We start from the raw sequence: 12,399 nt of genomic DNA, 5'->3' as shown, positions 1-12,399 counted from the left end.
TTTTTCTTTGCCTGACTCGAGTTTCAGGTTTGAAGATGCTGGATGCAGAGGCAAGCTCTCCTCCTGTGACACCCTGCTATTCTGGTTCTGTCTGTGCTATTAACAGCAACCTTGATGTGTGTCACCAACAACCTCCTCCCCTCCCCTCCCACTTCTGTCCTCCATCTTCTCTACCTTGCCCCCCCCCCCCCCCCCATCACTGCAGCTCTGCATACCAGACACCTGAGGCCAGAGGGTGACTTGCTGATGTGATCAGTTAGCTGATGAAGTCTTGTGTTGGCTGATTTTCCTTTTTTTTTTTTTTTTTGCATTTGGGTTCTGAATGGATTAAAAATAGCTCCTGTTGCAGTGGGAGAGCAGCACTACCAGGGAACACCTCCAGGAGGCGATGTTGATCTGTATGAGTCATCAGTGCGCACCTGTGGGAGACAGAAAACACAGGACACCCAGCCTCATTCTTACTCTCTTTATTTCTTTTTCTTTAAAACAGAAAATGATCGCTTCACAACAGGCCTTTTTAAGCAAACCCTCACGTTAAACTTGCCAACACCTACAAAACGGTATCAAAAGTGCACCATAGTGTTAATACATCTTGTCAAGCTCTAACATTTCCAATGATAATATTATCTTCTTGTTATATTTATACAAATACCATCCTGTACACTGTAGAAATATACAACCCAGTGTGCCCCATCACACCCATCCTCCTTACATCCATTATCAAAACTTGATCAACTTGCGGTTTATCCCAGTGCAGAATAACAGAGCAGGGGTGCAGACACCAGGCCAATATTACAACATATGAATTATTAAATACCCATTCGACCCCACACCCAAGGCAAAAACTTAACAATGCACTCATACAACCGACTGATATCTGTACAACCCTCATTCAGCGTCTTTTTTTTTTAAAAACAATCCTGACACAGTTTTCATTCATTATCGTCTCATTGTCCAGGTGGCAGCGGCAGCAGCAGCAGCATCCAGCCAGAGAGAGGGGAGATGAGGGGGAGGGGGGCAAAAGGGATATAAGGGGGTTTGCTTCCAAGGCTGGGCTGAGTGCACAAAGCACACGTAGGAACTACAGCTGCGTGGGCTGCTGTGGTGCATTTCTGGTCTGCTGCTCCCCACACAGAGGGAACACAACATTTCTCTCCTGGTTTCTGTGGTGGAACGCTTGGCCCCAGCTTCAGTCTCGTGACTGGTAAAAGAGGATGTAGCCCGACTCAGAGTTCTTGGAGATTTCTGAAGTGAGACCGTAGAATTCCTCTATGGCCTGTGCGTCGATTTTCTACAAGACCAAAAAAAAAGACCACATGGAGAAGAATGAGGACAAAGAAACGGGTTACTGTGAATGCCAGATCAAACGTAGATACAAGCGGTCTCACTTACCTCTACAATATCATCATCAAACAGCAACCAGAAGTCGTGGCTTTTCACAATGGCGATGTAGTGACCTCTGTTTGGACCACTGAAAATAGAGAGAAGATGTGATTAGCCCTACAGAGTCTTGACACCCGGCCTAGTAGACCAACTAGGGTCACGATACCAGAATTTTAAATTTAGTCCACCATGAGCAAACAAAACCTGTTTTGATACCATGGCAACAAAAATAAAGCTCTAGGCACCAAAATCTGGGTAATTTGCTTTTTTTAAGAAGCAACCTGCACGGTATCACTGAGGGAAAAAAAACAATATTTAACATACTATTAATATTAATGTAAAATCAATATGAGGATCTTCTTAGAAATAACACATTGGCACCAAATGAATATCCAGCAGAAGTGTTTGATGGTGTCTGTAGAGAGGGTGCTCTCTGCATTTTCTAATTTTCAGTTTCATTGTGCAGCAGTGTGAAACCTTCTTTCACTGTCCGCAAGTCGAGACTAACAGAAACAGCCCCTTGGTGACGTCTCTGTAACCCTCCTCTGCTCTCTCTCTGCAACAGACACTACACGGATGTAACTTGTCCATCTGTATGAGATGCTAAAAGGGACTCAGTAAATCGTCTGTATTTACACACCTTTAGAAAGGAGCAGTTAGGAGAGTTGTGGCTGTGTAGCAGCTGCAGGTGTGACGGAGAGCAGAGAGACAAACACAGCAGGCCAGATGAAGCACAACAGCTGCAAAAAAAAAAAACTAAATCCTGCTCCTTCCGGCACCGAGGTGTTTACCTGTTTATACGTTTATAGGAGCGTAACTGCCGTGAAACAGTCAGAAATGTCTCAGTTTGACCACTTTGTTTTTATTATTAACACGCACTCTCTACACTACTACTACTACTACTATCTCTCTCTCTCTTTCAATCATGGCAGCTTTAGGCTTTAAATATGACTAGATTGGTTTCTCTTTTTCACATTTTGGTACTTCCTCATACTATCTAACTTTAAAATAGTGGAGTTCATATCATTTAAAGGCACGTGGTATCAGAAAGAATAGAAGCATCACCACTTTTGTCCACCTTAGTACACACCTTACAAATGTTTTAAATGATTTGTGTTTGTGTGTGTGTGTGTGTGTGTGTGCATGAGTTAAAAGATGTTCCTTTAACAATGGATTACTTCATCATTCGAGGTACCAGTAACTGTGGTGTTGGATAATATTGAGCCAACACAGTGAACACAATTGTTGAGTGAGAAAAGGTCATGTGTAAAAATCAAAATGTAAAACTAAACTGTTATAACTTGTACTGAAATCAACTTTTGTTTTGAAATGCTGGTCCTGTTTAGTTTAGGAGATTAGCTTTCCCAAGACAATGCAGTGGGCTTCACTCCTTCAGCCGTCTCTGGTGGACGTCCACACTCAAGCAGTGCCTTCATGCGTTTTTGGGGAGATGTACATGAATTCAGCTTCTTCTTTTTTTTTTTTTTTTTTAGTTAAATACTTTCAAGAGCCTTTTTTCCCCTGCTGCTTTCTCCAAAGTTTCCTTCTCTAGCTTTAAGCAATATCCTGACATAATTTAATGGAAGTCCCAGACGTTCTATAGCCTGAAAACATGACATCAATTTCATAATAAAACTCCCTGCTCTGAAAATAAACTTGGTGCATTGGAGCTGAAATGAGAGAAGAGAAGACTCAGACAGATCATTTACATCTGTAGGACTCCCGACTTACCTGCTAAACTCCCGCTGAGCCTGACCTTTAAATATACTCTCTTTAATATTTTTTCTTCTATGGAGAGTTGTGTCGAGTCTGTTTTAGAATTCAAAGGGAACACCATGTATAAAAACAGACAGACAAACTCCCACACACTGAGCAGAAGTGCTGAACTGTGATGGACAAGGGTCTGTGTTTTCTCCTGCTGAATGTGATATAAATGTTCACATACCTTTGTTTTCTTTTCATGCCGATAGGTTCAAGTGCATTTTGATTTTTAGAACATATGTCTGCCTAACTCTGGTTGCTGTGGAGATGGTCATAAAGGTGTTGTGTTCTGTGTTTGCACCTACACACCTCCCACAATGCACAACGACGGCGACCAGGTCGTAGAGCCTCTCGGGATTGGTGGCGTCCCCGGATGTGTTAAAGAGGCGGAGCTCCAGGGGGAAGACGACGCGATAGGACAGCTTGGTGTAGCGCTGCAGCTGCTCCATGTACTTAAAGCGCTTCAGGTGCAAAGCCAAGATCATCGGCAGCTTCTTAACACGCATCCTACGTCAAAAATAACACAGCGTTAAGCAACATAACTCAATAACCAACCACAGACAGACATGCACACAACAAGAAGAAACCAGTACACTAACCTTTTGTGAGCCTCCTGCTTGCTTCTACATTCTTCACAGTAGTATTTGTACTCACTGCACAGTGTCTCCGTGTTACTGAAACCTCTGAGAGGAGCCACAAACACAAAACTAGTCAGTACGCAGTCTGAATTCCACATATACAGACTGAATGGTTCGACAACAAAACACTGCATTCTCCTCATGTCTGTGAAGGACACCGCAATGACTGTGTTTTTCACCCTTCTGAAAAAGTGATGCAAAAACATTTTTTTTCCAACCCCGTCAGCCTCAAACGAACATCCCTGCAAAGGCTCCTTGTTCAGCTTGATTTAAAACAGATCATTTTAGACAGATAAAGCAGCTACTGTATGTTGTATGAAAGTAACCTGATCAGAATAAGTAAAGACCGCAACACTATTCAACAATGACTCCCGTCATGAAATATCATTTAAACTGCATTTCTACCCAAAGCGAATAAGAAGATTATCTACTCCAACAGTTGATTAATAAAACATCAGAAAACCACTTTGACCAACAGCCTCACACCAACAGAATATCAGTTTACTAAAAGAAAAGAAAAGAAAAAGAAAGGCAGGAAGCATCGAAAGTATTACATTTTCACATTGGGACTACTTTTCTTCCTTAAGCCGAAAGTGAATTTCATGTCATCTAACCACTCATCCTGTCAACTCAACACCTGAAGCACTTCTGCGTCTCTTTGCAGTGAACTCACCTGAGGCAGTGTGTGATGGAGGTATTCTGTTCTACATCCACAGAAAGGTCCAGAAAGTCCTCATCTTTGCTGCTTATCTGGAGAGACAAGAGGACATCAAAATAAGCTGAAAGCAACATGAATCTAAATGTAAAAAAACACGTGTCATATCAGCATCATCAGCCGCTTGAGTCTTCTTACCGTTTCACAGGTGAGGCAGCGTGTCTCATTGGTCAGAGTGCCTTGGAAGATCTCATGGACCCAGGTTGGGGCAGGCGTTGCATTGCTGTTGTTGTTTTGGGAGTCCAATGTGCCGTTGGCAAGACGGCCATTGGTCTTATCCTGCTTCCTCTCCTCCTGGAGCAGATCAGCGATTGTGTTCAGCAGGTAGTTCAGGAACTCGTGGGCATCCTGCTGCATGTAGTTGTCAAACAGCTCTGAGGAACAAAGAACAGAGGGAGAAGGACATAAGAGTTACTATACAGCTATTTTATATGTTAAACAGGTACTTCAGGGTCTTCTGGACATTCCAATTTCAACAAGATCTTGAGGAGTCAGCAGCCAACAAGGGGCGACAAGAAGATAGAGAACCATTACAGCAGTTGTTTTAAGTGATGATTGACCGCTCACCATTCTCCTTTCGGAGCCGCGTGATGAACTTCTTGGGTGGTATGACGCCCACTTTCCTCTTCTGATTGGCAATACTGTGGAACAGGTCGGCCAGACAGGTGAGCAGGTTCTCCTTCCTCCGAGGCTGACTGCGGTACGCCAAGATCTTCTCCCGAAACGGCCGGCAGAAGTACAGAGCCTGCAGCACCGAGTTGCAGTAGCAGGTGTTCCCAAACTAGAAACAAACGGAGCGAAGAATTACGGCGAGTGTGAGTGAGGTAAAGATGAAAACAAAACAGACAAAACCAGCACAGTGAGTGTATTGTTTACTCACATTGACCAGGCCAAAGTAGTGTTCATTGACCGGAAACTGCTCAGATCCAATCTCTTTCTCCAGAGCAGAGGCATTGGCGCCCTGTAAACACACACAAATACCAATACTCAGCTTAATTCTGTACATAACACAACACAATAAATCAGCAGGCGACTGCTACAGCTGATAGCAACAGCTCTGCTATTACAAGGTTAGAAAAAACAAAGAAAACTAATAACTGAGAACCCCATCGCTGCCCTTTAACGGAATTGAAACTAAAAGCATGAATCACTTTTTAAAAGATCTGCTTACACTCACAATTGGTCTTGCGGATAACAAGACAATTGTCAGGATAGATCATACTAAAGCACAGTGGTGGTTCAAGTTAAGAGCGGGTTTTAAGGTGCAAGCACAACCCTCTGGTGTTATGTTTTTAAGGCTGATAGAGTACGATGCATTATGTATCCACAAAGTGTGCAGAGTGGACATGCACCACAACTGCGCAGCTTATGTTAAACAATGTCGTCATTGCCTGCGTTTTTAAGATCCGGTCGTTTGTCCAAAAAAAAAAAAAAAGGCTAGCATCCTCAAATTAACATTATTCACGTTTTTCCTGCTTCATTCTGTACACATAGCGGCAGTCTGAAGTTATCTATTTTCCAGCTGTGTCCCGGTTGTTTTGCAATCTGCAGCACTGGTGTAGCCACGGTTACCCTTTACGGTAGCTAGTTAGCCGACACTCGTAGCAGCTTGCAGGTGCACTGTCACTGCGGTGCAATTAACTGTGGTAAATATTAACCCAATAAATGGTTAATTAAATTGTTGATTAAAAGTATTTAGTAAAGAGTGTACATCTAGTGTTGTTAGCCAAACGAGCAGAGCGGAAAAGGCAAGTGGGTGGCTGCTCGGCTAGCACTGACACACGATTTAACTGCTTCTGTTCATAATCCCGCGGTTTATAAGACAATATAATAAACTTCGCGTTTTCTCTATAACGCCGTAGCTTGAATAATGCCAGTATGAGCCTTCCGTGCACTCACCATGGTACAAAAAGAGGCAAATTTGGAGACTGTCATTAGGATTTCCATTCGGCTAGCGCCATCTTCCACCACACAGCCGAGACAAGACTGGGCTGGCTCCCCTCGTGAGAGCAGGTAGGCGAGTCTGCCGAGCTCCCGGGTTGCCAGATCTCGCGAGAGAAACAAGCAACCAGCTCTATGGAAACAAGCGGACAATATTTACAGTCGTTACAAGCGGACCTGGCAACACTGCCGGGTTCGCGACAGACAGACAGACAGACAGTCCACCAGCTGAAGACAACGAGAGCGTTCACTACTAGTTTCTTCCGTTTCGTAAATATGATCTCCTTGTGCAGGTCTAAAACTGTCGCTCATACTCATGATACGCCGAATCCTTTTAAAGACAGTATGTTCTCCGTAACCAAATAAAGAAATATCAAACTTTGCGAGAGATCTGTCATGAAATACTGTTTCGTTTTGCGCATGCGTGTGTCACCTCTCAGGGCTGTTAATGATATTTGCACAACCGAATGAAGCCTAAAAGTATGGAAGCCCATTTCCGCCAGTAAAAAAAATAAAAATGAAAATAATAAAGTCTCATAATTTATTTTTATCTCATTATTTTGACTTTTTATCTCATTATTTTGACTCATCTCATTATTATGACTTTATATCTCATAATTTCGATAAAATTATCTCATAATTTCGAAATGTTCATGAAAAGATTTCAGCTTTTAAAAAGTTGAAAATTTTCATGAAGTATTTCGGCTTCAAAAAAGTTGGAAAAAATAAAAAAATAAAAAAAATTACTATAATTTTGTCTTTTTTTTCAAACCCATATATTTATTTTTAATTTTCCTTTCACTTATTAATCACAAAGGATAGGGTACCAGTGTTCTTATTTATATCTCATATATATCTCATTATTATGACTTTATATCTCATAATTTCGACTTTATATCTCACAATTTCGATAAAATTATAAAAGTGGGTTTTTTCGAGAGAAAAAAAAGTAGTCAGTTGTTAAAAAATACTATAATTTTTTTTGATTTCGGCTTCAAAAAAGTTGAAAAAAAAATAAAAATAATGTCTTCTTTTTCAAACCCATATATTTCTTTTTAATTTTCCTATCACTTATTAATCACAAAGGATCGGGTACCAGTGTTCTTATTTCGTGCAGGCAATATCGAGACCTGCCTCGATTGTATTTCACAAGGCGGAGTTTGGGGGCTTCTGATCTCTCTTTCTGCCGTACCCGCCATCTTGTTGAGACCGGGGGTAAGATCTTCTCTCTGTTTAAAGTGAATATTTGTCTTAATTATCGAATCGGTCTTACAAATAAGTGTGCATGTACGCAACGCTGACTTTTCCCTTCATTCTAGCGGCTCAATCCCGTTTTAAAACTTGTCCTACGTGTTTGATTTAGTCGTTGAATGTGATCCGGAGCAGCAGCGTGGCTCTCCATGCGGGCCTACCATGTAGCGAAACCACTGGAAGAAACTGTGTTTTAATTAAACACCGTGTTTCTCCTGCTGTAAAACAAATCATATTCACATGGCGTTTGTCACAAATATTCGGTCGTGTATCTTAAAAATGACTCCAGTATTCTTAATAACATTGTTTCACACCGCAGTGAGACTTCTTCTGTATGATCACAACGAGACTTTCATATGTTTAGTCAAACTAACACGTGGGATTTATTTTACCTGTGTTTTTGTTAACGATTTAGTTTAGTTGTCATTTATTTGAATCCGCTTTTAACGTAAATGCATTTCATAGCTGTCAGGTGTGGACCCTCTATTGAGATAAACGTCGTGTTGCTGATCAATGTTGCCAGATATCGCGAGATTAACAAGCAAACCAGCTCTGTGGAAACGAGCCCAAAACAAGCCTGGCTCCTCATACAAATTAAATGAAGCCCAACAGGTGACCTAACCTACCACATAGTGTAAAAGAGAGGCCACTTGATAACAGTGTATATATGTAAATATATATTGTCTCATTTTGATTTGAAAACAGTGAAATCGATGTCCGTAAACCTCATGGATTTTGTTTAAGTTTTTTATTGTGCTTTTGGGTGCCAGCATCATCAGCATGCTGTATTAAGGTCAGATCTCTTTCTCCCACTCTTTATTATATTTTCTTTACAATATTTCGCATAGAGAATCAGTAGGGGTTCATACAGGGAGCAAAGCAAGCCCAAACAAGCCACTGCACTTTAGAAAACAAGCCCAAAAACCCGCGACTGACGATATTTGTAAGCGACTTTACAGAAAAACAAGCCCAAAGTCGCTGATAACAAGCGGACCTGGCAACACTGTTGCTGACGTAGAAGTTACTTGTCCTTACGCCTCAAACCAACAAAGCTAACTGAAATGTGTTTTCTCTTAGTAATCAGGCATCATGACGAACACCAGAGGCAAGAGGAGGGGGACGAGGTACATGTTCAGCAGGCAGTTCCGCAAACATGGTGAGTGCAAATTTAAGGGCAGTTTTTAATTAGAGAGCCCACCTTTTAAAGTGCATGCAAATAATCTGTTATTGTATGAAGTTTTATTTTGTGTAGACTTGCTGTCAGAGCTTTGCAAAATAACATGAACTCTCTTTGCAGGTCCGATTCCCCTGTCCACATACATGCGCATCTACAAGAAGGGAGACATTGTTGATATCAAGGTACGATGCAGCCAGTGTGTGGGCATGTTTTCTTTGTTTGGATGGATAGTCAGATTTCTGCATTTAAGCGTTGTTATAATGGTCAAGTCAACTAGAGGTAAACATGTACACAGAATTACATCACAATAGTTAATTTGATTTTTTTTTATTAGGTTACACAATATATGATACATTCTTCCTAATATCTTAATTAATGTTTTGAAAATGTGTGAAACATTATCTTAAATCTAACGGGGAAAGAAAGGATTATGTGTCTAACAGAATGAACTATACCTTAATCTTTTGACACATGATGGCAAATTCACTGACTTTGACAGTGATTAATTCATCAGACATTATAGTTTGAAGGAGTCTATTCAGTGTTGTAACATTTGAAGACGGCTTTTGTTCCACGCTGTACCAAATAAATGCAGACATTAGCATATCAAGTGACTGAAGAGCAAATATTATAAGATTTATTTACAACTCAAATAGCATTTTAATTGAGTATTGTTGAATTGCACTAGCAGTTCTCTTTCTGGCTATAACAAGCATTATCACTCTTCAGAGTGTTCAGTGACCATCTTTCTTATATATCTTGTGTTTGATAACTGCATTTGAGGTATCAACTTAATAAATGTGTACATCTATATCTTTCTCTACAGATTGAACATAGATTCAAGAAACATATTGACTGATATATTGTGTTGAATTTTTTTCTCTCCCCGATATCGATCCCAAAACTTTCACGTCGGTCAGCCTTCGTAATAATAAGGGGTCCACAGGTGTGATTTTGTTTTTTATACATAGACTCACTGTCATGTGTGTTTTCTCTCTTCAGGGCACAGGTACCATTCAGAAAGGAATGCCTCACAAGTGTTACCATGGCAAGACTGGACGTGTCTACAATGTAACCCAGCACGCTGTCGGCATTATTGTCAACAAGCAGGTCAAGTAAGTGGGATGCAGCATTTAATCTGAGACATGTGGATTATTTTCAGACGGCAATATCCTCAAAACTCCTGAAGACCATCAAGATAGATGTAATCACCTATTTATCATATTGATGAAGTGTACACAGGATGGTTTAATTTATAAATCTGATGTAAACCTTGATAAGGTGTCTTCATTATATACCTGATGGGGATTGTTCCCGGACTTTGATGTTATTTATTTATTTATTTATACAATCATTTTCACTGTTGGAATATTTCTCTTATTTAGTTATTGGTCTTTAGTAAGTGCTTTTTTGTTTCCCTCACCCCATCTTCACTTTGCCACCAGGGCTGTTAATGTGCTGAGTGGTCATTCACATGGGGGAAAGTATTCCATCCTTAAGAACCCCAGTCTAACTCGTGTTTGACCTGGGGTTGTATTGAGGAGACAGCAGCTCGAGTGCCGATCTTTAGCATTACGCTCCATTTTTTCTTTTCTTTTTTTTTGAGCCGAAGCTTTGTGGCTGTTTCTTTGTTGAACTCATCGACTCTTTTCGCTTCTCACAGGGGTAAGATTCTGGCCAAGAGGATCAACGTGCGTATTGAGCATGTGAAGCACTCAAAGAGCAGGGACAGCTTCCTGCAGCGTGTCAAGGCGAACGAGGCCAAGAAGATGGAGGCCAAGCAGAAAGGTAGCTGGGTTGAGCTGAAACGCCAGGTAAGAAATATGTAACCCTGAATTTCCTTTATTGTGGGTAGCTCTGTTTTTTGTTTTGTTATTTAAATAAGTTGTGGCGATGTCCTGGAAAGTATCAACTCAAAATGTTTTTCATTTTTGAGGTTTATGTGATCTTAAAGTTCCCCGTTTTTTGTCTCCATAGCCGGCTCCTCCACGCGACGCTCACTTCGTCAGCACCAAGAAAAACGAGCCTCAGCTGCTGGAGCCCATCCCCTACGAGTTCATGGCATAGAGAGCTCTCAAATAAAAGATATTTGTACACACCTTACTTGTCACGCTGTCCTCTGTTCACCCTTTTATGAATGTAGCTTTGTTGATGATGTGCTGTCACTCAATGATTCTCCTCCTTTGATCAATCGAAATGAAATAAAATGCACTTTTTATTTCACCGGCGATCTGAGAGTGACCGCAGCACAAGTCACAAGCACATCTGATCCTAAACTCTTCCCATGTCAGGTCTACAGTATTTATTCCATTTGCAAAGTGATTTGTTACCAGTTGACAAGCTGTAATTAAAGGCTCTATATCCACGCTTCTGCATGACTAGAAAAATAATTAATGTTATTCATCTGAATCAGATACTTGGTTCTGGTTTTGTGCATACAGTCTCGCACACTGCTGTCATAAAACTTTGCCGTATCCTGATGCGAGTCAAAAGTGTCAGGTATGAAAATATCCGTCTAAATTCTGGTTGAAGTGACGTATCTGGGCCGATTCTACTGATCCAGTAGGTGTTTAGTTCCTCCTAAATTGATCTGATTTTATGTAAACCAGCTTAGCGTCAGGTGCATTCAGTTTCTTACTAGCTTTGCGTATGTAAAAGGACTCAAACAATCTTTGTACCTTTTTTTTTTAACTTAGTTTTTATCCATTTTTCTCATCAACAACAGTACAATATGAAAAATATTTATTTATTTTTTTTCCTTTTTCCAGCTGTATAGTTACATTCGGATATTAAGCCAGCAGAAATAGATTAGGAAAATAAAATACAAACCGAAATGTCCACTCCAAAGAATATACATATACACAATAATACTCATAAATAAACAAGTGCATAAATAAATGTTCATAAAGGTAGAGGAGAAATGAAAATCAAAATAAAAGTTGTAATCATTAAGAAATAAATTCTGACCCACTCAAAGAAATCAGGTGTCAAAGTACAGGTGCGAAGTCAGCCCCAGGGGAAAATGGTGCATGATCTTGGTCTGCGCCCAAATGAAACATCACTCTCTACTGCATTAGTAAAGCCAGTACAGGTCTCCATCTTGTTGTGAAAGTTTCCTTTTGGAGTCTTAATTGGTTTGTCATTTGTTCCATTTGATGTCCCAAACTTTCTGGATCCATATATTGTAAGTGGGAGGGTCTGGTTTCAATCTTTGTACCTTTTAAAGGATGGTTTGTATCTTTGTCATTCAAGATTAATACAGATTCTAATGACTTGTAAACATGATATCTAAGCTCATTCAAAGGACTCATTTAAAACAGTTCATAATGCTTTATCATTGATCCTTTATGCTGTGTAGGACGGGTTTGATTGGGTTTTAACTTTCAGAGGGAAACATGCTTCCTGATCTCTTCCAACCCCAGAAATGTAATTTAATTCCGCCTTAATATGACAAACCTCCTGAATTACATGGAAGTTGGTCTCTGGTGATGCTTTAAAAAGCTTTGAAGTTAAAGACTGAAACATCTCTCAAC

General features: G+C 40.4%; 2 protein-coding genes across 2 annotated transcripts; one reads left to right on the top strand and one right to left on the bottom strand.

Annotated features, from left to right (window-relative positions):
- Positions 1 to 451: 451 nt before the first annotated feature.
- On the bottom strand, positions 452 to 6,864 carry usp12a (ubiquitin specific peptidase 12a). Its single transcript, XM_061064342.1, has 9 exons — positions 6,397 to 6,864; positions 5,378 to 5,458; positions 5,065 to 5,278; positions 4,636 to 4,871; positions 4,456 to 4,532; positions 3,744 to 3,827; positions 3,454 to 3,651; positions 1,393 to 1,471; positions 452 to 1,291 (listed from the first exon to the last, which is right to left on the bottom strand). The coding sequence occupies exons 1-9, from the start codon at positions 6,442 to 6,444 to the stop codon at positions 1,190 to 1,192; spliced, it is 1,119 nt and encodes a 372-aa protein (XP_060920325.1). The 5' UTR covers positions 6,445 to 6,864; the 3' UTR covers positions 452 to 1,189.
- A 649-nt stretch (positions 6,865 to 7,513) lies between these two features.
- On the top strand, positions 7,514 to 10,965 carry rpl21 (ribosomal protein L21). Its single transcript, XM_061064487.1, has 6 exons — positions 7,514 to 7,653; positions 8,767 to 8,845; positions 8,987 to 9,048; positions 9,869 to 9,981; positions 10,530 to 10,680; positions 10,844 to 10,965. Exons 2-6 carry the CDS (start codon positions 8,779 to 8,781, stop codon positions 10,931 to 10,933), a joined length of 483 nt encoding a protein of 160 aa, XP_060920470.1. The 5' UTR covers positions 7,514 to 7,653; positions 8,767 to 8,778; the 3' UTR covers positions 10,934 to 10,965.
- The last annotated feature ends 1,434 nt before the right edge of the window (positions 10,966 to 12,399 follow it).

Source organism: Labrus mixtus, chromosome 19 (assembly GCF_963584025.1).
Source record: "Labrus mixtus chromosome 19, fLabMix1.1, whole genome shotgun sequence".
Classification (NCBI taxonomy): domain Eukaryota; kingdom Metazoa; phylum Chordata; class Actinopteri; order Labriformes; family Labridae; genus Labrus; species Labrus mixtus.
This window is presented reverse-complemented; position numbering and strand designations above follow the sequence as displayed.